The sequence below is a fragment of the Oncorhynchus keta genome, unplaced genomic scaffold (genome assembly GCF_023373465.1).
Source record: "Oncorhynchus keta strain PuntledgeMale-10-30-2019 unplaced genomic scaffold, Oket_V2 Un_contig_3269_pilon_pilon, whole genome shotgun sequence".
Classification (NCBI taxonomy): Eukaryota; Metazoa; Chordata; class Actinopteri; order Salmoniformes; family Salmonidae; genus Oncorhynchus; species Oncorhynchus keta.
In genome coordinates, this window is record NW_026287167.1 from 40302 (window position 1) to 67268 (window position 26967).

General features: G+C 44.6%; 1 protein-coding gene and 1 long non-coding RNA gene across 51 annotated transcripts; both read left to right on the forward strand.

Annotated features, from left to right (window-relative positions):
* The first annotated feature begins 7678 nt into the window (after nt 1–7678).
* On the forward strand, nt 7679–21296 carry LOC118376490 (zinc finger protein 329-like). Its single transcript, XM_035763205.2, has 3 exons — nt 7679–7967; nt 9344–9790; nt 19481–21296. Exons 1-3 carry the CDS (start codon nt 7802–7804, stop codon nt 20788–20790), a joined length of 1923 nt encoding a protein of 640 aa, XP_035619098.1. The 5' UTR covers nt 7679–7801; the 3' UTR covers nt 20791–21296.
* Nucleotides 21297–22657: 1361 nt separating this feature from the next.
* On the forward strand, nt 22658–26967 carry LOC127923806 (uncharacterized). 50 transcript variants are annotated; one of them, XR_008115436.1, is made up of 10 exons: nt 22658–23088; nt 23165–23429; nt 23554–24278; nt 24429–24628; nt 24952–25026; nt 25302–25501; nt 25822–25871; nt 25922–26006; nt 26195–26284; nt 26335–26967. It is a non-coding gene; the product is annotated as an uncharacterized LOC127923806 (long non-coding RNA). The 50 variants fall into 50 exon arrangements; XR_008115416.1 differs by lacking the exons at nt 24429–24628; nt 25302–25501 and adding an exon at nt 24728–24827 and having other exon boundaries at nt 23554–24303; nt 24877–25101; nt 25747–26006; XR_008115410.1 differs by lacking the exons at nt 24429–24628; nt 25302–25501 and adding an exon at nt 24728–24787 and having other exon boundaries at nt 23554–24303; nt 24837–25101; nt 25747–26006.

Sequence of the window (26967 nt, forward strand, 5' to 3'; positions counted from 1 at the left end):
TGACTAACAGAAATTGAATAATGTGTCCCTGAACAAAGGGAGGGGGGTCAAAAGCAAAAGTAACAGTCAGCATCTGGTGTGGCCACAAGCTGCATTAAGTACTGCAGTGCATCTCCTCTTCATGGACTGCACCAGATTCGTCAGTTCTTGCTGCTCTCCCACCAAGACACCTGCAAGTTCCTGGACATTTCGGAGGGGGGAATGGCCCTAGCCCTCACCCTCCGATCCAACAGGTCCCAGACGTGCTCAATTGGATTGAGATCCGGGCTCTTCGCTGGCCATGGCAGAACACTGACATTTCTGTCTTGCAGGAAATCACGCACATAACGAGCAGTATGGCTGTTGGCATTGTCATGCTGGAGGATCATGTCAGGATGAGCCTGCAGGAAGGGCACCACATGAGGGAGGAGGATGTCTTCCCCGTAACGCACAGCATTGCGATTGCCTGCAATGATAACAATCTCAGTCTGATGATACTGTAAATCACCGCCCCAAACCATGACGGACCCTCCACCTCCAAATCGATCCCGCTCCAGAGTACAGGCCTCGGTGTAACACTCATTCCTTTGACGATAAACGTGAATCCGACCATCACTCCTGGTGAGACAAAACCGCAACTTGTCAGTGAAGAGCACTTTTTGCCAGTCCTGTTTGGTCCAGCGACGGTGGGTTTGTGCCCATAGGAGACGTTGTTGCCGGTGATGTCTGGTGAGGATCTGCATTACAACAGACCTACAAGCCCTCAGTCCTGCCTCTCTCAGCCTATTGCAGACAGTCTGAGCACTGATGGAGGGGTTGTGGGTTCCTGGTGTAACTCGGGCTGTTGTTGTTACCATTCTGTACCTGTCCCGCAGGTATGATGTTCGGATCGCATGTACCGATCCTGTGCAGGTGTTGTGACACGTGGTCTGCCACTGCGAAGACAATCAGCTGTCTCCCTGTAGCTCTGTCTTTGGTGTCTCACAGTACTGACATTGCAATTTATTGCCCTGGCCACATCTGCAGTCCTCATGCCTCCTTGCAACATGCCTATGGCACGTTGATGCAGATGAGCAGGGACCTTGGGCATATTTCTTTTGGTGTTTTTCCAGAGTCAGCAGAAAGGCCACTTTAGTGTCCTAAGTTTTCATAACTGTGACCTTAATTGCCTACTGTCTATAAGATGTTAGTGTCTTAACGATCGTTCCACAGGTGCTTGTTCATTAATTGTTTATGGTTCATTGAACAAGCCTGGGAAACAGTGTTTAAACCCTTTATAATGAAGATCTGTGAAGTTGTTTTGATTTTTACAAATTATCTTTGAAAGACAGGTCCTGAAAAAGGGACGTTTATATGGCTACTAAACAGCAAGCTACAACGTTACAACCAGCCATCTAAAGCTAGGTTTACCAGCAAGCGTTAGCACAGGGCCTCCCGAGTGGCGCTGCAGTCTAAGGCACCACTACAGACCTGAGTTTAATCCCGGGCTGTGTCACAGCCAGATGCGCTGTTCCCACATAACCAATAGGTCTCATTAGAGGCTGATTTCCTTGTTTCCAAGGTTACATTATGCACTGGGAGGACAGCACTTGCATGTAAGTCTCTGCCCATCTGCAAATCATGAACTGTCAATGAGCAATTTGATTCTCCATGAGAGTCCATTGTACAATTGCACACATTTTCACCTAGGTAGACAGACCCATTACCCTGTATACACCAGGCTATATTATCCTTAACTAGCATCAAAAAAGTGAATAATTTATTCTCTAATGAAAATCCTTCCCTAACTTCTTAATCACTCTTGTAAAGTCAGTATGACAGGTGCAGTAACCTATGCTCTGGAGGGGGAGGGGCAGGTAATCTACACATACACACGCCCCACTGAGACACACACTGGCAAAGATTTTCAGCTGGCAGGCAGACACTGGAATATGATTTTGAGTGACAGAGTGAGAGCTTTGCATAGGCACTTTGTTGCATTTTTTGTGGGACTGGAAAAAAATGCCTGGAACGTAAAATAATATTAACCGGTTCCCTGGCTTTTAAAATAATGGTTCTGTTCCGGAACATTATAGATCACTTTTATTTGCGGTTCTGATTCTGTTCCTCAAGATATTGATGATTGCTATTAATTTTTTCTGGTTTAGTGCAAGATGTCACATCAGTCCCAAGTGGTTGCAGTTGTCAGGAGTCCCCTGTGTTTCAATGTGTTGTCTTTTAATTCGGTTCATAGAATGAACGATCATCCTAGATCCCCCTATTACTTAATATAACATTACTCAATATAACGGTTTCCCCACATTGTAGTTATTTCTTTCCACTCTCACTGGTCTGGATCTTGTAGTAAAACCCCATCAACACATTTACTCCACTCACAGAGAAGAGTCCTCGCCCTCCATTTGGCAAATCTGATCATAATTCTATCCTCCTGCTTACAAGCAAAAACTAAAGTTTATATAAACTAGGAAGCACCAGTGACTCGGTCAATAAAAAGTGGTCAGATGAAGCAGATGCTAAGCTACAGGACTGTTTTCTAGATTGGAATATGTTCCCAGGACTCTTCCGACGGCATTGAGGAGTACACCACATCAGTCACTGGCTTCATCAATAATTGCATCGATGACGTCGTCCACACATTGACTGTACGTACATACCCAACCAGAAGCCATGGATTACAGGCAACATCCGCACTGAACTTTCAAGGAGCGGGACTGTAACCCGGAAGCTTATAAGAAATCCCGCTATGCCCTCCAACGAACCATCAAACAGGCAAACTCTTACAATGCCCAGTGTCACGAGCCTGCCAGATGAGCTAAATTACTTCTATGCTCGCTTTGAGGCAAGCAACACTGAAACATGCATGAGCTCATCAGCTGTTCTGGACGACTGTGTGATCACGCTCTCCGCAGCCGATGTCAGTAAGACCTATAAACAGGTCACCATTCATAAGGTCGCAGGGCCATACGAATTACCAGGATGTGTACTCCGAGCATGCGCTGACCAACTGGCAAGTGTCTTCACTTACATTTTCAACCTCTCCCTGTCTGAGTCTGTAATACCAACATGTTTCAAGCAGACCACCATAGTCCCTGTGCCCAATAACACTGAGGTAACCTGCCTAAGCGACTACCAACCCGTAGCACTCACGTCTGTAGCCATGAAGTGCTTTGAAAGGCTGGTCATGGCTCACATCAACACCTTTATCCCAGAAACCCTAGACCCACTCGAATTTGCATACCGCCCCAACAGATCCACAGATGATGGAATCTCTCTTGCACTCCACACTGCCCTTTCACACCTGGACAAAAGGAACACATATGAGAATGCTATTAATTGACTACAGCTCAGTGTTCAACACCATAGTGCCCTCAGAGCTCATCACTCAGCTAAAGACACTGGGACTAAACACCTCCCTCTGCAACTGGATCCTGGACTTCCTGACGGGCCGCCCCCAGGTGATAATAAACTAGACTGATTTAATATAGCACTTGTCTTATCCTTAGTGATATGGTCCATGACATGTACTATTCTCCTTATGTTGTCCTGTGTCTGTTCTATTACGTTTGAAACCGGTTTGATCCCTGTCAATCAATTCTGGGATTATGTCCTTCATTCTTTTGGTTATGTGGTCCTTCTGTAGCTCAGTTGGTAGAGCATGGCGCTTGTAACGCCAGGGTAGTGGGTTCGATCCCCGGGACCACCCATACGTAGAATGTATGCACACATGACTGTAAGTTGCTTTGGATAAAAGCGTCTGCTAAATGGCATATATTATTATTATTGATGTATATAATCCATGTTAAGAATTGCGAGTTAAATTTGAGGTTGTAGTTATTATAGGAATTATGACACGTTGACTATTTCTCTATACCATTTGTATTTCATATACCTTTTACAATTGGATGTTCTTATAGGCACGTTAGTATTGCCAGCCTAATCTCGGGAGTTGATAGGCTTGAAGTCATAAACGGAGCTGTGTTTCAAGCATTGCTAAGAGCTGCTGGCAAACGCAGTCAAGTGCTTACGAGCCTACTGCTGCCTACCATCGCTCAGTCAGACTGCTCTATCAAATATCATATCATGGATTTAATTATAATATAATAAACACAGAAATACGAGCCTTAGGTCATTAATATGGTCAAATCCAGAAACTATAATTTCGTAAACAAAACTTTTATTCTTTCAGTGAAATACAGAACCGTTCTGTATTTTATAGAACGGGTGGCATCGATAACTCTAAATATTGCTGTTACATTTTACAACCTTCAATGTTATGTCATAATTATGTAAAATTCTGGTGAATTAATTACGGTCTTTGTTAGGAAGAAATAGTCTTCACACAGTTCGCAACGAGCCAGACTGCCCAAACTGCTGCATATACCCCGACTCTGCTTGCACTGAATGCAAGAGAAGTGACACAATTTCCCTAGTTAATATTAATATTGCCTGCTAACATGAATTTATTGCAGGTTTAAAAATATATACTTCTGTGTATTGATTTTAAGAAAGGCGTTGATGTTTATGGTTAGGTACATTTGTGCAGCAATTGTGCTTTTTTTCGTGAATGCACTTTTGTTAAATCATCACCCATTTGGCGAAGTTGAAGTAGGTTGTGATTAGATGATAAATGAACAGACACCGCATTGATTATATGCAACGCAGGACAAGCTAGTTAATCTAGTAATATCATCAACCATGTGTAGTTAACTAGTGATTATATGAAGAGTGATTGTTTTTTATAAGATACGTTTAATGCTAGCAACTTAGCTTGGCTCCTTGCAGCCACAAGGTCCTTTTGACGCTGCGCTCGCGTAACAGCTGGTCACCCGCCACGCCGTTTCCTCGTGGATTGCGATGTAATCGGCCATAATCGGAGTACATAAAAAAATGCCATGCCAATTTAATCGGTCAACCGCTACATCAGGGTCTTGAGATTTGTCAGCGTTAGATTAGATTAGCTTTATTCATTTCTTCAGTGGTTATTTCTGAAGTTAGCCTATCATGTTGCTCCGTTCCAATTGAGGGGAGATCTGGTGAGTTAAAAAAAAGAAGCTCTATTGTTGGTGTGTCTGCCTTCTCTGGTTGCTTGTACAGATTTGTAGAGTATGATTCAAATGCATTCTGTATTTCATGTAATTTGTTTTGGGGTCTTGTTCAGAACATTTTATTCTGTGTTTTTCTGTGTCTCCGCTAGTGGTTGTTGTTTGTTGTTGACTTTTTGAGCGTCATAATATTGGCGTTTTCAGGAAGCTTCTTCTTCTTCTTCACTGTACATCTTGTCAATTTCCTGTTTAAAACCTTTTTGATTCTCACGTAATATAAGGAGGGTCTTTGAGATGACTATTTATTTAACCTTTAACCTTTAACAAGTCAGTTCAGAACAAATTATTATTTATGATGACGGCCTACTGGGAAACAGACAGCAACAAACTTTCTTGTTCAGGGGCAGAAAGACAGATTTTTAACATGTCAGCTCAGGGATTCGATCAAGCCACCTTTCGGTTACTGGCCCAACGCTCAAACCACTAGGCTACCAGCCGTCCTTGACTATGAGATCGTTCTAAGCTTCCTAATGTTTCTTTAAATTTAAGCAGTTTCTGTGCTTTAATATTTTTGTTGTGAGATGATGTGGCTATGATCTTCTTCCCTCTAATAACGGCCTTTGTTGCATCCCACAATGTAGCAGGGGATACTACTCCAGACGTTCATTTCTGTCTTTATTGATTCCTTGAATGCTGGATCATTCAGCATGAACCTCTCTGGGACATAAGACTGCTTGTGATGATGTGTGTCTCGGTGAGACGTGTAGGCGTCAGGCGCAGGAGAGCAGGTATGTCTGAGAAGCGTATTTAATAATATAGTCCAATACAAAACAGTACAGACAACAACATAAAACTACTCACATACCCCAGATCAATATAAATGAAGGAAATTAAATATTGAGATGAAGTGGTTTTAGAGAATTGACATGATGCATAAGAAGTGCTGTGTACTGTTTTTTTAAAATTATATTTCTGTACATATGATTTACAAATCAGCCTTTAACTAGTTAAATAATGTTTCTAGTCTATTGCAGAGTAACAATGTGTAACCATTGTTGTCCCGGGTCGGTAAACCCTGTTAAAGTGTATAATTGTACTACATACATACACACAGCATCATTCAAAGACTGGAATGTGATACTCCTGGTATTGGATATGACTGAAGAAGAACGTTACAGACATTCAAACCTGAACAGCACCGTTATTTTCCAAGGTAGAGTACATGATCAGTGAATATATTAAATGTACAATATATCAAATCTACAATGCGGGGGACCTCATGGTAATAACTACATGTAAAGCTGTATCATATATTTTAACACTTATTGTATGAACTGAATTGAAAGACAACTCATTGTAACACAGGTGACTCCTGAAAGCTGCAACGGCTTGGGACTTCATTCTCAAATCAAATACATTTTTATTGGTCACATACATGTGGTTAACAGATGCGAAATGCTTGTGCTTCTAGTTCTGACAGCACAGTAATATCTACCACAAAATCTAACAATTCCCCAAAACAACTATCTAATACACACAAATCTAAAGGGGTGAATGAGAATATGTACATAAAAATATATGAATGAATGATGGCCCAGCAGCAATGGATGGTATAGAATACAGTACAGTGCCGTGCGAAAGTATTCGGCCCCCTTGAACTTTACGACCTTTTGCCACATTTCAGGCTTCAAACATAAAGATATAAAACTGTATTTTTTTGTGAAGAATCAACAACAAGTGGGACACAATCATGAAGTGGAACGACATTTATTGGATATTTCAAACTTTTTTAACAAATCAAAAACTGAAAAATTGGGCGTGCAAAATGATTCAGCCCCTTTACTTTCAGTGCAGCAAACTCTCTCCAGAAGTTCAGTGAGGATCTCTGAATGATCCAATGGGAATAGCTTCAATCCCAAGAAGCACCTAAATGAACATGACAGACTCATACAGGAGTGAAATAACATGGCTGCTCCGTCTGTGATAAAATAATGACTCAGAAGACTTAGACTGCTGAGGAATATCAATAATATCCACAAAGAGAGAAAAACTGACAATAGAAATAAGGCCTTCAGTCACTCTTAGGAAAGGAAAGCAACTCCAGACCATTCATACTGTGGGTCTCAGATAAATACATATACTGTACCATGGACTTAATGTTGTAAAACAACGTATGTAAATAAAGTTTCATTTGATTTGAATGACAAGGAAATTATCAAACAGTACAGAGTATTTTAGGAAATTCACAGTTCTGCTGTTCAAAGTCTGTTTAATTTTTCCCTTCATTAGAAACAGCAATATCTGGTCATTTGATTTAGGTCAGGCTGATATAATTGATAAATGAAATGAAATGAAAAACAATTCCAGAAAAGGTATCCTTGCATTTATCCAAGAGTATTTCTCATAAATTCTGACCTAATGCTGCTCATTCATCATGTTGATTTAATCTTGTATGGAGTAATGATAAACTGTTGACTCCTGGGGAAGAATAGATTATCCCAGATCATCCTATACTTATGATAACCACTATTTGTCTACATGTAGTCGTCGTTTTCCTTTATTACTGGTCTGTAGGCTGCCTTGCACAGTAAACTCCCATCCAGCTGGCGGCGCTGTTGTGTTTCTGGGTTCGTCACCAACTAGAACAAAGAACGTCCCAAGATTCCTTGACTAGAACCGGGAAGTAGGATTGGTAACGAGGTTTTATTGTTCCTTGTGTGGAGTAAAGAAATACATACTTACTAAACTAAATAGGCTACCCATCTCTAATTTGACAGAAAATGTCTAAACTACAGAGTTTGTGTGTGTTTTTAAATGAGCGTTTATCGGCGGCTGCTGTGGATATTTTTGGTGCAGTTGAGAAAACGGTAGTGGAGTACCAGGAGGAGAATGATCGGCTACGGGGACTGCTGCGGAGGACACCAGAGATACAACTATGTAGAATAGGTTCGTATGTAGAGCTACTGATAGCTAGCTATAGTTATACTTTATTGATAAACTGTTAACTGATCACCACTTCATACACGTTTAAGAAGTTATTTTTAAACCTACCGTGCATGGATAAAAACATTGTCATAAAAACAGGAAGTGATTTTAATTTATAATTCAAAATTGATACACTTTAGAAATACAGAGAAGTAATTGAAAATGGATTCTAGTTTTTAATTATTGAATTGACATTATAGTTAACCTAGTCTTGAATTTACTGGTTTAAAAGCCTGTATAGAGTCACACAGTGGGGGTGTAATAATACCCATAAAACCTTGCGCTCAAACAGGGTTCCAATCGTTTTCCCACCATTCATTTTTCCCATAGGGGATTTTAGAACACTTAACATTTGTACTGCGTTTCATGTTGGCTTACCCCGGTGTGACGGTTTGATAACCATGTATATCTCTCTCAGACAAGGTGACTTTTAGCAATGTTTTCTTCAGTGGCAGTCGGGGCTGTTTTTTTATGAGCACGGCCTTATTTCTATTAGCATATTGGATGACTGTCATTCATATTCCATTCGCCCAGCTCAATGTAACATCGATAGGTTTAGGTTACTACATGATACTCACATTTTCCCTATACCCATCATGAGGTCGCTACAACAGCCTATGAATGATAGTGTACTACACAGGTGCGGTGAGAAGAATTTGTGTAATCAAGGTGACAGACAGCGAGACATTTTAATTCCGCCTTGCACACTCTTGCCTGCATCCAGCTGATCTAGGGTGTTATCATTAGTCCAACAGTTGCAAACAAGAGTTTCTATTGGACAAATTCAGGTATGCTTATCCCTGTTCTGTTTGCTTCTGTTTAATAACATTTTTTTGAACGGAATCTGTGGAATGAATACACCCCTGATTACACGCAAATGCAGTTCACTTTCGTAACAGAAACATGCAAACAGATCACTTTGAACGTTGGAGCTATAATTCCTTCTTGCGTCTCACCTTTTCCCTTCAGTGCACAACACATCAGCTGTCTGTGACCAGGCAAAAAAATATTTCCAAGCCAAACCTTCATATCATAACCACTACACACAGCCTTCATCTTTGTCACCATTATTAGCTCAAATGGGGCGACAGGTAGCTTAGTGGTTAGAGCGTTGGGCCAGTAACGTAACGTAATAAGGTTGCTGGATCGAATCCCCGAGCTGACAAGGTACAAACCTGTCGTTCTGCCCCTGAACAAGGCAGTTAACCCTTTATTAGTTAGTTCGCTCTTTATAATCCTGATCGCTTACTTGAATTTGTTCTGGATTTGGGGACTGTGGTAACCTCTGTATCCAGGCTGTATAGGTAACCTCTGCTCCTCCTCCTCCTTCCCTCCAGAATCCCTGCAGCCCTCTGTCTCTGAAGAGGAGGTTCCCCCTGAACAGCAGCACTGTGAGCAGGAGTGGAGCCCCAGTCTGGGGCAGAAGGACCCAGAGACCAAACAGATTAAAGAGGAACAGGAGGAAGTCAGGACCAGTCAGGAGGAAGAGCAGCTTCAAGGGGTGGAGCCTGATATCATAGAGTTCATATTTACTCCTCCTTGTGTGAAAAGTGAATGTGATCAGGAGAACCCACATCAAGATCCCATACTTGCTGAACACCCAACTCTCCTGAAAATGTCTAAACTACAGTCGTTTCAAGAGTTTTTAAATGAGCGTTTAACGGCGTTTGCTGCTGTGGAGATTTCCGGGGAATTTGCGAAAGCAGTAGGAGAGTATCAGGAAGAGAATGATCTGCTACGGAGACTGCTGCGGATCACACCGGAGATAAAACTATGTAGAATAGGTTAGTATGGACATCTACTAGGTTCGTATGTACATCTACTAGGTTAGTATGGACATCTACTAGGTTCGTATGTACATCTACTAGGTTCGTATGTAGATCTACTAGGTTCGTATGTAGATCTACTAGGTTCGTATGTAGATCTACTAGGTTAGTATGGACATCTACTAGGTTCGTATGTACATCTACTAGGTTCGTATGTAGATCTACTAGGTTATGTAGATCGTATGTAGATCTACTAGGTTCGTATGTAGATCTACTAGGTTAATGTAGATGTAGATCTACTAGGTTAGGTTCGTATGTAGATCTACTAGGATCTACTAGGTTTGTATGTAGATCTACTACTATGTAGATCTACTGGGTTTGTATGTAGATCTACTAGGTTTTATGTAGATCTACTGGGTTTGTATGTAGATCTACTAGGTTTGATCTATGTAGATCTACTAGGTTCGTATGTAGATCTACTAGGTTCGTATGTAGATCTACTAGGTTCGTATGTAGATCTACTAGGTTGTATGTAGATCTACTAGGTTTGTATGTAGATCTACTAGGTTCTAGGTTCGTATGTATGTAGATCTACTAGGTTCGTATGTAGATCTACTAGGTTCGTATGTAGATCTACTGGATCTTTGTATGTAGATCTACTGTAGGTTTGTATGTAGATCTACTAGGGTATTGATCTACTATGTAGATCTACTGGTAGTTACTAGGTATGTAGATCTACTAGGTTCGTATGTAGATCTACTAGGTTCGTATGTAGATCTACTAGGTTTGTATGTAGATCTACTAGGTTTGTATGTAGATCTACTAGGTTTGTATGTAGATCTACTAGGTTTGTATGTAGATCTACTAGGTTTGTATGTAGATCTACTAGGTTTGTATGTAGATCTACTAGGTTTGTATGTAGATCTACTAGGTTCGTATGTAGATCTACTAGGTTCGTATGTAGATCTACTAGGTTCGTATGTAGATCTACTAGGTTCGTATGTAGATCTACTAGGTTCGTATGTAGACGTATTGACAGCTAGCTGTACATGGATAAAAACATGTCTGAAAACCAGGAAGTTATTTGAAAGTATGAAAATAGGTTCTAGAATTTACTGACTTTAGAAACAGAAAAAAAAATAAACAGATGCACATTTCTTACATTTTATCTTTCGGTCGTTCAACCTTCATCAGAGCAAATCTCCCCAAACAGTGGGACAGATGAGGCCACTAAGTCTGCGTTTATACTGGCAGACCAATTCTGTCTCCCCCCCACCAATCATATATCTTTTCACTCCAGATAATTTTCAGTGCTGATCTGATTGGTCAATTAATGGGAAAGAGATTTGACTTGGGCAGCCAGAGATAATTACAGACACCTGTGGTAATCTAAACTAACCCAAAAGGCCACTCGATGTCATGTCAGATAGAACAGAACATAGAGATGTAGTTCCACAAATACAAAATGAGGTGTTTGTATCGGGAACCCATAATCTCAGACAGAACAATACAGACGACAATCTGCAACAACATGAAAGACGAGGTAAACACACAACACCTCAGTGGTTTCAGGAAATATTCAGACCGCTTGACTTTTTCCACATTTTGTTACAGCCTTATTCTAAAATGGATTAAATCGTTTTTTCTCATCAATCGACACACAATACCCCATAATGACATCACAATACCCCATAATGACATCACAATACCCCATAATGACATCACAATACCCCATAATGACATCACAATACCCCATAATGACAACACAATACCCCATAATGACATCACAATACCCCATAATGACAACACAATACCCCATAATGACATCACAATACCCCATAATGACATCACAATACCCCATAATGACATCACAATACCCCATAATGACATCACAATACCCCATAATGACATCACAATACCCCATAATGACATCACAATACCCCATAATGACATCACAATACCCCATAATGACATCACAATACCCCATAATGACATCACAATACCCCATAATGACATCACAATACCCCATAATGACATCACAATACCCCATAATGACATCACAATACCCCATAATGACATCACAATACCCCATAATGACATCACAATAGCCCATAATGACATCACAATAGCCCATAATGACAAAGCAAAAACAGTTTTTTTTAGATGTTTTTTTGCATATTCCATTTACATAAGTATTCAGACCCTTTATTCAGTACTTCGTTGAAGCACCTTTGGCAGCGATTACAGCCCCGAGTCTTCTTAGGTATGACATTACAAGCTTGTCACGCTTGTATTTGGGGAGTTTATCCCATTCTTCTCTGCAGATCCTCTCAAGCCCTGTCTGGTTGGATGGGGAGCGTTGCTGCACAGCTATTTTCAGGTCTCTCCAGAGATGTTCGGGCTCTGGTTGGGCCACTCAAGGACATTCAAAGACTTGTCCCGAAGCCACTCCTGCGTTGTCTTGGCTGTGTGCTTAGGGTCGTAGTCCTGTTAAAACCTTCGCCCCCTTTCTGAGGTGCTGAGCGCTCTGGAGCAGGTTTTCATCAAGGATCTCACTGTACTTCAAATCACATTGTATTGGTCACATACACATTTAGCAGATGTTATTGCGAGTGTATTGAAATGCCTGTGTTCTGAGCTCCAACAGTACAGTTGTGTCAAAAAATTCACAAATCTAAAAAGAAAAATAATGGAATTAAGAAATATATAAATATTATGACGAGCGATGTTAGTGGCATTGACTAAAATACAGAAGAATATAATACAGTATATACACATGAGATGAGTAAGGCAGTATGTGAACACTATTAAAGTGACCAGTGATTCCATGTCTATGTACATAGGGCAGCATCCTCTAAGGTGCAGGGTTGAGTAACTGGGTGGTAGCCGGCTAGTGATGGCTGTTTAACAGTCTGATGGCCTTGAGATAGAAGTTGATTTGTTGAGTAACTGGGTGGTAGCCGGCTAGTGATGGCTGTTTAACAGTCTGCTGGCTTTGAGATAGAAGATGTTTTGTTGAGTAACTCTCGAGTGACGATAAACGCAAATCCGAGCATCACCCCTGGTGAGACAAAACCGCGACTTGTCAGTGTTGAGCACTTTTTGCCAGTCCTGTCTGGTCCAGCGACGGTGGGTTTGTGCCCATAGGCGACGTTGTTGCTGGTGATGTCTGGTGAGGATCTGCATTACAACAGACCTATAAGCCCTCAGTCCAGCCTCTCTCAGCCTATTGCGGACAGTCTGAGCACTGATGGAGGGATTGTGCGTTCCTGGTGTAACTCGGACAGTTGTTGTTGCCATCCTGTACCTGTCCCGTAGGTGTTCGGATGTACCGATCCTGTGCATGTGGTCTGCCACTGCTAGGACGATCAGCTGTCCGTCCTGTCTCCCTGTAGTGCTGTCTTAGGCGTCTCACAGTACAGACATTGCAATTTATTGCCCTGGCCACATCTGCAGTCCTCATGCCTCCTTGTAGCATGCCTAAGGCACGTTCACGCAGATGAGCAGGGAACCAATGCCTCTTTAGTGTCCTAAGCTTTCATAACTGTTACCTTAATTACCTACCGTCTGTAAGCTGTTAAGTGTCTTAATGACCGTTCCACAGGTGCATGTTCATTAATGGTTCATTGGGAAACAGTGTTTAAACCCTTTACAATGGATTGGATTTTTACGAATTACCTTTGAAAGACAGAGTCCTGATAAAGGAACTTTATTTATATAGTTTTTAAGGGTTGTAGCTGGGTAGTGATATTTATTAAATTGATATTATTAATTATTAAACAGGCTAGAGATTGATTCTGTATGTTGGCAACAGCCTCTCTATGTGCTAGTGGTGGCTATTTAACAGTCTGAATGCCTTGAGATAGAAGCTGTTTTTCAGTCTCTCAGTCCCAGCTTTGATGCACCTGTACTGACCTCGCCTTCTGGATGATAGCGGGGAGAACAGGCAGTGGCTCGGGTGGTTGTTGTCCTTGATCACCTTCCTGGGACATCGGGTGCTGTAGGTGTCCTGGAGGGCAGGCATTGTGCCCCCGGGGATGTGTTTGGCATACCTCTTCACCCTCTGGAGAGCCCTGAGGTTGCGGGCGGTGCAGTTGCCGTACCAGGCGGTAATACAGCCTGACAGGATGCTCTCGATTGTACATCTGTCAAAGTTTCTGAGGTTCTTAGGGGCCAAGCCCCCCGTTGCGCCTTCTTCACCACACTGTCTGTGTGGGTGGACCATTTCAGATTGTCAGTGGTGTGTACGCAGAGCAACTTGAAGCTTTCCACCTTCTCCACTACTGTCGATGTGGATTGGGGCTCCCTCTGCTGTTTCCTGAAGTCCACGATCAGCTTCCTTTTGTTGATGTTGAGGGAAGGTTATTTTCCTGACACCTCCTCCACCAGGGCCCTCACCTCCTCCACCAGGGCCCTCACCTCCTCCACCAGGCCCTCACCTCCTCCACCAGGCCCTCACCTCCTCCACCAGGCCCTCACCTCCTCCACCAGGCCCTCACCTCCTCCACCAGGGCCCTCACCTCCTCCACCAGGCCCTCACCTCCTCCACCAGGGGCTTCACCTCCTCCACCAGGGCCTCACCTGTAGTCTGCCTCATCCTCCTGTCGTCTGCAGACTTGATGATTGAGTTGGAGGCGTAAAGTATATATCCAGAAGGGTTGTCGTCTTGGTGACACTTCCACCTGGAATTGAAGAAGACACGCTGTTAGAGCACCGGACCAGCAACAAGGGGCTCGGTTTCAAGCATCTGGATGTCTGGCCCATGTACATGTTGTCACAAACACAGTGTAGGATGGAAATCACATGTCATGTGACCACGTCCTTAACACAACCTCTGTTCCAGACCAGGGACCTCAACATACAATACATCCTCATTCAGTCCTAACAGCCTGGATACAGAGGTTTTTACCAGGGACCTCAACATACAATACATCCTCATTCAGTCCTAACAGCCTGGATACAGAGGTTTTTACCAGGGACCTCAACATACAATACATCCTCATTCAGTCCTAACAGCCTGGATACAGAGGTTTTTACCAGGGACCTCAACATACAATACATCCTCATTCAGTCCTAACAGCCTGGATACAGAGGTTTTTACCAGGGACCTTACAATACATCCTCATTCAGTCCTAACAGCCTTACAGAGGTTTTTACCAGGGACCTCAACATACAATACATCCTCATTGTCCTAACAGCCTGGATACAGAGGTTTTACCAGGGACCTCAACATACAATGTTCATTCAGCACAGCCTGGACAGAGGTTTTTAAGGGACCTCAACATACAATACATCCTCATTCAGTCCTAACAGCCTGGATACAGAGGTTTTTACCAGGGACCTCAACATACAATACATCCTCATTCAGTCCTAACAGCCTGGATACAGAGGTTTTTACCAGGGACCTCAACATACAATACATCCTCATTCAGTCCTAACAGCCTGTTTTTACCAGGGACCTCAACATACAATACATCCTCATTCAGTCCTAACAGCCTGGATACAGAGGTTTTACCAGGGACCTCAACATACAATACATCCTCATTCAGTCCTAACAGCCTGGATACAGAGGTTTTTACCAGGGACCTCAACATACAATACATCCTCATTCAGTCCTAACAGCCTGGATACAGAGGTTTTTACCAGGGACCTCAACATACAATACATCCTCATTCGGTCCTAACAGCCTGGATACAGAGGTTTTTACCAGGGACCTCAACATACAATACATCCTCATTCGGTCCTAACAGCCTGGATACAGAGGTTTTTACCAGGGACCTCAACATACAATACATCCTCATTCGGTCCTAACAGCCTGGATACCAGAGGTTTTTACAGAGGTTTTTACCAGGGACCTCAACATACAATACATCCTCATTCAGCCCTAACAGCCTGGATACAGAGGTTTTTACCAGGGACCTCAACATACAATACATCCTCATTCAGTCCTAACAGCCTGGATACAGAGGTTTTTACCAGGGACCTCAACATACAATACATCCTCATTCAGTCCTAACAGCCTGGATACAGAGGTTTTTACCAGGGACCTCAACATACAATACATCCTCATTCAGTCCTAACAGCCTGGATACAGAGGTTTTTACCAGGGACCTCAACATACAATACATCCTCATTCAGTCCTAACAGCCTGGATACAGAGGTTTTTACCAGGGACCTCACCATACAATACATCCTCATTCAGTCCTAACAGCCTGGATACAGAGGTTTTTACCAGGGACCTCAACATACAATACATCCTCATTCAGTCCTAACAGCCTGGATACAGAGGTTTTTACCAGGGACCTCAACATACAATACATCCTCATTCAGTCCTAACAGCCTGGATACAGAGGTTTTTACCAGGGACCTCAACATACAATACATCCTCATTCAGTCCTAACAGCCTGGATACAGAGGTTTTTACCAGGGACCTCAACATACAATACATCCTCATTCAGTCCTAACAGCCTGGATACAGAGGTTTTTACCAGGGACCTCAACATACAATACATCCTCATTCAGTCCTAACAGCCTGGATACAGAGGTTTTTACCAGGGACCTCAACATACAATACATCCTCATTCAGTCCTAACAGCCTGGATACAGAGGTTTTACCAGGGACCTCAACATACAATACATCCTCATTCAGTCCTAACAGCCTGGATACAGAGGTTTTTACCAGGGACCTCAACATACAATACATCCTCATTCAGTCCTAACAGCCTGGATACAGAGGTTTTTACCAGGGACCTCAACATACAATACATCCTCATTCAGTCCTAACAGCCTGGATACAGAGGTTTTTACCAGGGACCTCAACATACAATACATCCTCATTCAGTCCTAACAGCCTGGATACAGAGGTTTTTACCAGGGACCTCAACATACAATACATCCTCATTCGGTCCTAACAGCCTGGATACAGAGGTTTTTACCAGGGACCTCAACATACAATACATCCTCATTCGGTCCTAACAGCCTGGATACAGAGGTTTTTACCAGGGACCTCAACATACAATACATCCTCATTCAGCCCTAACAGCCTGGATACAGAGGTTTTTACCAGGGACCTCAACATACAATACATCCTCATTCAGTCCTAACAGCCTGGATACAGAGGTTTTTACCAGGGACCTCAACATACAATACATCCTCATTCAGTCCTAACAGCCTGGATACAGAGGTTTTACCAGGGACCTCAACATACAATACATCCTCATTCAGTCCTAACAGCCTGGATACAGAGGTTTTTACCAGGGACCTCAACATACAATACATCCTCATTCAGTCCTAACAGCCTGGATACAGAGGTTTTTACCAGGGACCTCAACATACAATACATCCTCATTCAGTCCTAACAGCCTGGATACAGAGGTTTTTACCAGGGACCTCAACATACAATACATCCTCATTCAGTCCTAACAGCCTGGATACAGAGGTTTTTACCAGGGACCTCAACATACAATACATCCTCATTCAGTCCTAACAGCCTGGATACAGAGGTTTTTACCAGGGACCTCAACATACAATACATCCTCATTCAGTCCTAACAGCCTGGATACAGAGGTTTTTACCAGGGACCTCAACATACAATACATCCTCATTCAGTCCTAACAGCCTGGATACAGAGGTTTTTACCAGGGACCTCAACATACAATACATCCTCATTCAGTCCTAACAGCCTGGATACAGAGGTTTTTACCAGGGACCTCAACATACAATACATCCTCATTCAGTCCTAACAGCCTGCATACAGAGGTTTTTACCAGGGACCTCAACATACAATACATCCTCATTCAGTCCTAACAGCCTGGATACAGAGGTTTTTACCAGGGACCTCAACATACAATACATCCTCATTCAGTCCTAACAGCCTGGATACAGAGGTTTTTACCAGGGACCTCAACATACAATACATCCTCATTCAGGCCTAACAGCTGCAGGGCATCAAGTCGAGCTGGGCGATATGGCCTAAAAATACATTTTATTCTCCAAACAAATAAAAAAGGTCAAGACATTCTTCATGGAATTGTCTTTATTAAAATAAAAATGAGCGCTCAAGTCCTATTTGTGTAAAACAAATGAACAAACCCACACGTTTATTCTATTGTTTATGAATGTTTGGCCACTAGCTGTTTGAATGTGTAGTTTATATATAATCATTTTGATTGAAAATGTATTAATTTAGTTAATTTGTTGTTATAATTAAAACAGCCTGTGGTTCTTTGCTATTGGATTGGCAGAACGACACAACTACTAACACATTAGCCTACAGCTGGCCTGAACATCACAACTACTAACACATTAGCCTACAGCTGGCCTGAACATCACTATTTGTTATTGGATTGGCAGAACGACACAACTACTAACACATTAGCCTACAGTTGGCCTGAACATCACTATTTGTTATTGGATTGGCAGAACGACACAACTACTAACACATTAGCCTACAGCTGGCCTGAACATCACTATTTGCTATTGGATTGGCAGAACGACAACTACTAACACATTAGCCTACAGCTGGCCTGAACATCACTATTTGCTATTGGATTGGCAGAACGACAACTACTAACACATTAGCCTACAGCTGGCCTGAACATCACTATTTGCTTTTATCATGTTGCTCCCGCTGTCAGGCTCATCTTCCACGATGCCAGAAAGTTTTTGAGACCCGGGTCGATTACTTCACCCGTATGATCATCGGGGAAGAAAGACGTCTGGAGGCAGACATGTTGCAATTTCCAGTAGTCATTTATGTAGTGGACTGTCAAACTTAGGTACAGAGTTTCTGACGTTCTGCTCGACCGTAGATCGGCTGAGGTGGAAAAATAAGAAACACTAGCAAGCTTCTCTGTCACTCTTTCGCGGGCAGCAGAGTATAATCACGGCAGGGCTTCTTCAGTGAAATACTTGCGGCTTGGCAGCTGATATTTGTGGTCAACTGTGTTACCTAGCAGCTTTTTAAAGCCTGTCTTTTCTGCTGTAAAGATATATTTTGCGTAGTAATAGGTCACGGCATCCGTTATCTTCTTCCAACTCAAACCTTTCTTCTCAGAAGAGATAACATTTCAAAAGGATGCGGCTGTAGTCTTTTATCAGACGTTTTGGGAATCGGGCGCCTGGAGGTCATTCCTCCCATTCCACCGAGTGTTTCAGTTGAAGGGGTTGGTTGTGCTGCTGCTTTTCGTCGTCTTTCGACACATTTTTACACAGGACATTCGTTTGCTGAACATCAGACCTCTTAAACCCGAACCACTTCCATATGACTGAAAAAACATTGTTGCCCTTTTGGGGGATGAACCTCGATTCTTGCGATAAAGGCATGTTACATATCACGCTAAAATATATTTGAACAACTCGATATAGCCCAGCCCTAGTATCAAGACTGTATAGCTAACCAGGCTGTATAGCTGAGTAACCTCTGTATCTAGGCTGTATAGCTGGGTAACCTCTGTATCCAGGCTGTATAGCAGGGTAACCTCTGTATCCAGGCTGTATAGCAGGGTAACCTCTGTATCCAGGCTGTATAGCTGGGTAACCTCTGTATCCAGGCTGTATAGCTGGGTAAGCTCTGTATCCAGGCTGTATAGCTGGGTAAGCTCTGTATCCAGGCTGTATAGCTGGGTAAGCTCTGTATCCAGGCTGTATAGGTAACCTCTGTATCCAGGCTGTATAGGTAACCTCTGCTCCTCCTCTCCTTCCCTCCAGAATCCCTGCAGCCCTCTGTCTCTGAAGAGGAGGTTCCCCCTGAGCAGCAGCACTGTGAGCAGGAGTGGAGCCCCAGTCTGGGGCAGAAGGACCCAGAGACCAAACAGATTAAAGAGGAACAGGAGGAAGTCAGGACCAGTCAGGAGGAAGAGCAGCTTCAAGGGGTGGAGCCTGATATCATAGAGTTCATATTCTCTCCTTCCTGTGTGAAAAGTGAATGTGATCAGGAGGACCAAACCCAGACAATGGAGAACAGAGAGAGAGATTCTAAACCAGTGGATCTCAAACCTTTTGGCACTGTGACCCACATTAAGGGTCTCTACATTCCCTGTGACCCTCCAGGTAATCAAAACAATGCCTCCAGCCACAGCTCAGCCGTAAGCAGCGACGCAGTAGGACTTGACAACAGTCCACTATTGGATCCCAGTACACCAATAGGGGAACATTGTTCCAAACCCAACACCATGCCTAGAAGAACTCACCAATGCCGTGACTGTGGTGAAACATTTGCTCTGAAAGCTGACCTGCAGAGACACGTGACTCTCACCAAGAAGAGACCCAGTGAATGTAGCTTTTGCAAAAAAAGCTTCAACTCCACCTGTAAACTGAAGGCCCATGTCCGACTCTGTCACATTGGGAAACCCTGTGGCATGACCTTCAAACACAACCTGCCCAATCACATGAGGATTCACACAGGAGAGAAATCATTTAGCTGCGGTGACTGTGGAAAAAGCTTCAATCGGAAGATGAGCCTAACTGAACATAAACTGACTCACACAGGAGAGAAACCATTTAGTTGTGGTGACTGTGGGAAAAGCTTCAATCGGAAAGGTCACCTAACCATACACAAACTGACTCACACAGGAGAGAAACCATTTAGCTGTGTTGACTGTGGGAAAAGCTTCAATCGGAAAGGTCACCTAACCATACACAAACTGACTCACACAGGAGAGAAACCATTTAGCTGTGGTGACTGTGGGAAAAGCTTCAATCGGAAGGGGCACCTAACCATGCACAATCTGACTCACACAGGAGAGAAACCTTTTAGCTGTGTTGACTGTGGGAAAAGCTTCAATCGGAAGGAGCACCTAACCATGCACAAACTGACTCACACAGGCGAGAAACCTTTTAGCTGTGGTGACTGCGGGAAAAGCTTCAATCAGAAAGGGGACCTAAGGAGGCACAAACTGATTCACACAGGAGAGAAACACCATCGCTGCTCCGTCTGTGGTAAAGGATTCACTCAGAAGACGAATCTGCTGAGGCATGTGGATAAAGTCCACAAAGGAAAGAAACAGGACAGAAACTGAAAGGGAAGGGGGGATACCTAGGTAGTGTTCCAACTGAATGCATTCCACTGAAATGTGTCTCCCGCATTTAACCCAACCCCTGTGAATCAGAGAGGTGCTGGGGGGCTGCCATAGTCGACATCCACGTTGTCGGCACCCGGGGATCAGTGGGTTAACTGCCTTGTTCAGGGGCAGAACGACAGATTTTTACCTTGTCAGCTCGGAGATTCTATCCAGCAACTTTTCGGTTACTGGAAAGAACATTAGGACAAAGAGATTGTCTGGGGGAAAATAATGAATGGCAATATCAATATGAAATACTTAGGATCCTTAATGAGTGACAACAAACAACAAATATATAAAGATAACTTTATTCCATTACTCAACTATATGAAAGCAGATCTAATTCAAGGGAATAATCTTCCTGTAAATTTTAACAGATAAAAGAAACCTCTTCAGAATAGCATATGGCTCCTAAAGGTTTTTGTATTTATTTTCGGTAATACCAATTACCCATCCAAATGTTTTTTTGTTGAAAAAGTATACTGGGTCATAAGTCTGTTTATGATCACGATACAGCCACATGATTGGTCAGTGGGGAAGTGGGGTTAGAGCCACATGATTGGTCAGTGGGGGAGAGGGGTTAAAGCCACATGATTGGTCAGTTGGGGAGTGGGGTTAGAGCCACATGTGATTGGTCATAAGTCTGTATATGAGCAAATAGAATAAAAAAGGTTTCCATCTCCCTGAGTCTGGGGGTGGTTTTACCTTCCTGAGTCTGGGGGTGGTTTTACCTTCCTGAGTCTGAGGGGTGGTTTTACCTTCCTGAGTCTGAGGGGTGGTTTTACCTTCCTGAGTCTGAGGGGTGGTTTTACCTTCCTGAGTCTGAGGGGTGGTTTTACCTTCCTGAGTCTGAGGGGTGGTTTTACCTTCCTGAGTCTGAGGGGTGGTTTTACCTTCCTGAGTCTGAGGGGTGGTTTTACCTTCCTGAGTCTGAGGGGTGGTTTTACCTTCCTGAGTCTGAGGGGTGGTTTTACCTTCCTGAGTCTGAGGGGTGGTTTTACCTTCCTGAGTCTGAGGGGTGGTTTTACCTTCCTGAGTCTGGGGGTGGTTTTACCTTCCTGAGTCTGAGGGGTGGTTTTACCTTCCTGAGTCTGGGGGTGGTTTTACCTTCCTGAGTCTGGGGGTGGTTTTACCTTCCTGAGTCTGGGGTGGTTTTACCTTCCTGAGTCTGGGGGTGGTTTTACCTTCCTGAGTCTGGGGGTGGTTTTACCTTCCTGAGTCTGAGGGGTGGTTTTACCTTCCTGAGTCTGAGGGGTGGTTTTACCTTCCTGAGTCTGAGGGGTGGTTTTACCTCCCTAACTTGGAATTATATCAACTCCCTACCCAAGGCTTTTGCTTGCGACCATATAGTTACATATTTTGGACATCAGAGCAACCTTGAGGGAATCTTATTTGAGTCAGAAAATGACATTCATATGATAGGTAAGATATACAAAACCTTCCAGAAAGACTATCCAAATGACTATCTCTTTAAAATATATATGTATGAACTATTGGAACCAAAACTTAAAAAGAACTGATGTTGTCACAAGATGGAGGGAAAGTTGGAGCATAATTAATTAAATTACAGTTAACAAAAATGTTAATCCAGTATAAACTAATGTATAGAACATATTATACAAGAGACAACATTAACACATTTTACAGCACAACAGCAGAGTCATGTCTCAAGTGTAGAACTAACAATGACTCAATAATCCAGGACTTCTGGGAATGCTTAGAGTTAGAAAGTTGGATATCAGAGGTACTACAATGTAAATGTACTTTTTAATCTTTCTGTCTGCATATTTCAAGACATGGCATATTTGGGGGGGCATAGAGGTGTGGTCAGGCATTAGGGATGGAGGTGTGGTCAGGCACTAGGGATGGAGGTGTGGTCAGGCACTAGGGATGGAGGTGTGGTCAGGCACTAGGGATGGAGGTGTGGTCAGGCATTAGGGATGGAGGTGTGGTCAGGCACTAGGGATGGAGGTGTGGTCAGGCACTAGGGATGGAGGTGTGGTCAGGCACTAGGGATGGAGGTGTGGTCAGGCATTAGGGATGGAGGTGTGGTCAGGCACTAGGGATGGAGGTGTGGTCAGGCACTAGGGATGGAGGTGTGGTCAGGCACTAGGGATGGAGGTGTGGTCAGGCACTAGGGATGGAGGTGTGGTCAGGCACTAGGGATGGAGGTGTGGTCAGGTATGATGGATGGAGGTGTGGTCAGGCACTAGGGATGGAGGTGTGGTCAGGCACTAGGGATGGAGGTGTGGTCGGGTATTATGGATGGAGGTGTGGTCAGGCATTATGGATGGAGGTGTGGTCAGGTATGATGGATGGAGGTGTGGTCTAGGTATTATGGATGGAGGTGTGGTCAGGTATTATGGATGGAGGTGTGGTCAGGCATTAGGGATGGAGGTGTGGTCAGGCATTAGGGATGGAGGTGTGGTCAGGCATTAGGGATGGAGGTGTGGTCAGGCACTAGGGATGGAGGTGTGGTCAGGCACTAGGGATGGAGGTGTGGTCAGGCACTAGGGATGGAGGTGTGGTCAGGCACTAGGGATAGAGGTGTGGTCAGGCACTAGGGATGGAGGTGTGGTCAGGCACTAGGGATGGAGGTGTGGTCAGGTATGATGGATGGGGTGTGGTCAGGCACTAGGGATGGAGGTGTGGTCAGGCACTAGGGATGGAGGTGTGGTCAGGTATTATGGATGGAGGTGTGGTCAGGTATTATGGATGGAGGTGTGGTCAGGTATGATGGATGGAGGTGTGGTCAGGTATTATGGATGGAGGTGTGGTCAGGTATTATGGATGGAGGTGTGGTCAGGCATTAGGGATGGAGGTGTGGTCAGGCACTAGGGATGGAGGTGTGGTCAGGCATTAGGGATGGAGGTGTGGTCAGGCACTAGGGATGGAGGTGTGGTCAGGCACTAGGGATGGAGGTGTGGTCAGGCACTAGGGATGGAGGTGTGGTCAGGCACTAGGGATGGAGGTGTGGTCAGGCACTAGGGATAGAGGTGTGGTCAGGCACTAGGGATAGAGGTGTGGTCAGGCACTAGGGATAGAGGTGTGGTCAGGCACTAGGGATGGAGGTGTGGTCAGGCACTAGGGATGGAGGTGTGGTCAGGCACTAGGGATGGAGGTGTGGTCAGGTATGATGGATGGGGGTGTGGTCAGGCACTAGGGATGGAGGTGTGGTCAGGCACTAGGGATGGAGGTGTGGTCGGGTATTATGGATGGAGGTGTGGTCAGGTATTATGGATGGAGGTGTGGTCAGGTATTATGGATGGAGGTGTGGTCAGGTATTATGGATGGAGGTGTGGTCAGGTATTATGGATGGAGGTGTGGTCAGGCATTATGGATGGAGGTGTGGTCAGGCATTAGGGATGGAGGTGTGGTCAGGCATTAGGGATGGAGGTGTGGTCAGGCATTAGGGATGGAGGTGTGGTCAGGCACTAGGGATGGAGGTGTGGTCAGGTATTATGGATGGAGGTGTGGTCAGGTATGATGGATGGAGGTGTGGTCAGGTATTATGGATGGAGGTGTGGTCAGGTATTATGGATGGAGGTGTGGTCAGGCATTAGGGATGGGGGTGTGGTCAGGCACTAGGGATGGAGGTGTGGTCAGGCACTAGGGATGGAGGTGTGGTCAGGCACTAGGGATGGAGGTGTGGTCAGGCACTAGGGATGGAGGTGTGGTCAGGCACTAGGGATGGAGGTGTGGTCAGGCACTAGGGATAGAGGTGTGGTCAGGCACTAGGGATAGAGGTGTGGTCAGGCACTAGGGATGGAGGTGTGGTCAGGCACTAGGGATGGAGGTGTGGTCAGGTATGATGGATGGGGTGTGGTCAGGCACTAGGGATGGAGGTGTGGTCAGGCACTAGGGATGGAGGTGTGGTCGGGTATTATGGATGGAGGTGTGGTCAGGTATTATGGATGGAGGTGTGGTCAGGTATTATGGATGGAGGTGTGGTCAGGTATTATGGATGGAGGTGTGGTCAGGTATTATGGATGGAGGTTGGTCAGGTATTATGGATGGAGGTGTGGTCAGGCATTAGGGATGGAGGTGTGGTCAGGCATTAGGGATGGAGGTGTGGTCAGGCACTAGGGATGGAGGTGTGGTCAGGCATTAGGGATGGAGGTGTGGTCAGGCACTAGGGATGGAGGTGTGGTCAGGCACTAGGGATGGAGGTGTGGTCAGGCACTAGGGATGGAGGTGTGGTCAGGCACTAGGGATAGAGGTGTGGTCAGGCACTAGGGATAGAGGTGTGGTCAGGCACTAGGGATAGAGGTGTGGTCAGGTATGAGGGATGGAGGTGTGGTCAGGCACTAGGGATGGAGGTGTGGTCAGGCACTAGGGATGGAGGTGTGGTCAGGCATTAGGGATGGAGGTGTGGTCAGGCACTAGGGATGGAGGTGTGGTCAGGCACTAGGGATGGAGGTGTGGTCGGGTATTATGGATGGAGGTGTGGTCAGGTATTATGGATGGAGGTGTGGTCAGGTATTATGGATGGAGGTGTGGTCAGGCACTAGGGATGGAGGTGTGGTCAGGCATTAGGGATGGAGGTGTGGTCAGGCATTAGGGATGGAGGTGTGGTCAGGCATTAGGGATGGAGGTGTGGTCAGGCATTAGGGATGGAGGTGTGGTCAGGCACTAGGGATGGAGGTGTGGTCAGGTATTATGGATGGAGGTGTGGTCATTATGGATGGAGGTGTGGTCAGGTATTATGGATGGAGGTGTGGTCAGGCATTAGGGATGGAGGTGTGGTCAGGCACTAGGGATGGAGGTGTGGTCAGGTACGATGGATGGGGTGTGGTCAGGCACTAGGGATGGGGGTGTGGTCAGGCACTAGGGATGGAGGTGTGGTCAGGTACTATGGATGGAGGTGTGGTCAGGTATTATGGGTGGAGGTGTGGTCAGGTATTATGGATGGAGGTGTGGTCAGGCACTAGGGATGGAGGTGTGGTCAGGCACTAGGGATGGAGGTGTGGTCAGGCACTAGGGATGGAGGTGTGGTCAGGCACTAGGGATGGAGGTGTGGTCAGGTATTATGGATGGAGGTGTGGTCAGGCACTAGGGATGGAGGTGTGGTCAGGCACTAGGGATGGAGGTGTGGTCAGGCACTAGGGATGGAGGTGTGGTCAGGTATTATGGATGGAGGTGTGGTCAGGCACTAGGGATGGAGGTGTGGTCAGGTATTATGGATGGAGATGTGGTCAGGCATTAGGGATGGAGGTGTGGTCAGGTATTATGGATGGAGGTGTGGTCAGGCACTAGGGATGGAGTGTTCTCAATTATGGATGGAGGTGTGGTCAGGTATTATGGATGGAGGTGTGGTCAGGTATTATGGATGGACAGGTATTATGGATGGAGTTGTGGTCAGGTATTATGGATGGAGGTGTGGTCAGGCACTAGGGATGGAGGTGTGGTCAGGCATTAGGGATGGAGGTGTGGTCAGGCACTAGGGATGGAGGTGTGGTCAGGCACTAGGGATGGAGGTGTGGTCAGGTATTAGGGATGGAGGTGTGGTCAGGCACTAGGGATGGAGGTGTGGTCAGGCACTAGGGATGGAGGTGTGGTCAGGCACTAGGGATGGAGGTGTGGTCAGGCACTAGGGATGGGTTCAGGTCAGAGGAGATGTTGTCATTGTTTGTGTGTGTAAGTAAGTGATTGTTTGTATCTGGAGTAAAACTTTATTTTGTATTTTTTTAAGTTGGTCAGGTAAGTGAATAAAAAGGCAGGATTTGGACAAATCTCTTAGGAAGCAACAGCGATATTGCCCTCATCAAATATGCAGACGACATTGGCTCTGGTTGCTTGCCTGGAGGTCAAGTCCATCTCCAGATACTCCCAGTTCATTGACTGCCTCTTGACGTGGTTTGACAGTAGCTTTCTTGACCTTAATGTCGCCAAGACTAAAAAACTGTACCTTGGAGGAAAGAACGCTGGGAAATGGAATTCCATGTCTGGAGCCTGTCACCATGGAAGGACGTGGAGCAAGTCACACACATTAAATACTTGGGGACAATTTTCGACCACAAACTTAGCTTCCAGTAAAACACTGACCTCCTCTACAAAAAGTCCAGGCAGCTTATTTCCCTACTTAAGAAACAATTAAGTTTTAATGCAAGCAAACACGCTGATCATGGTGTACAA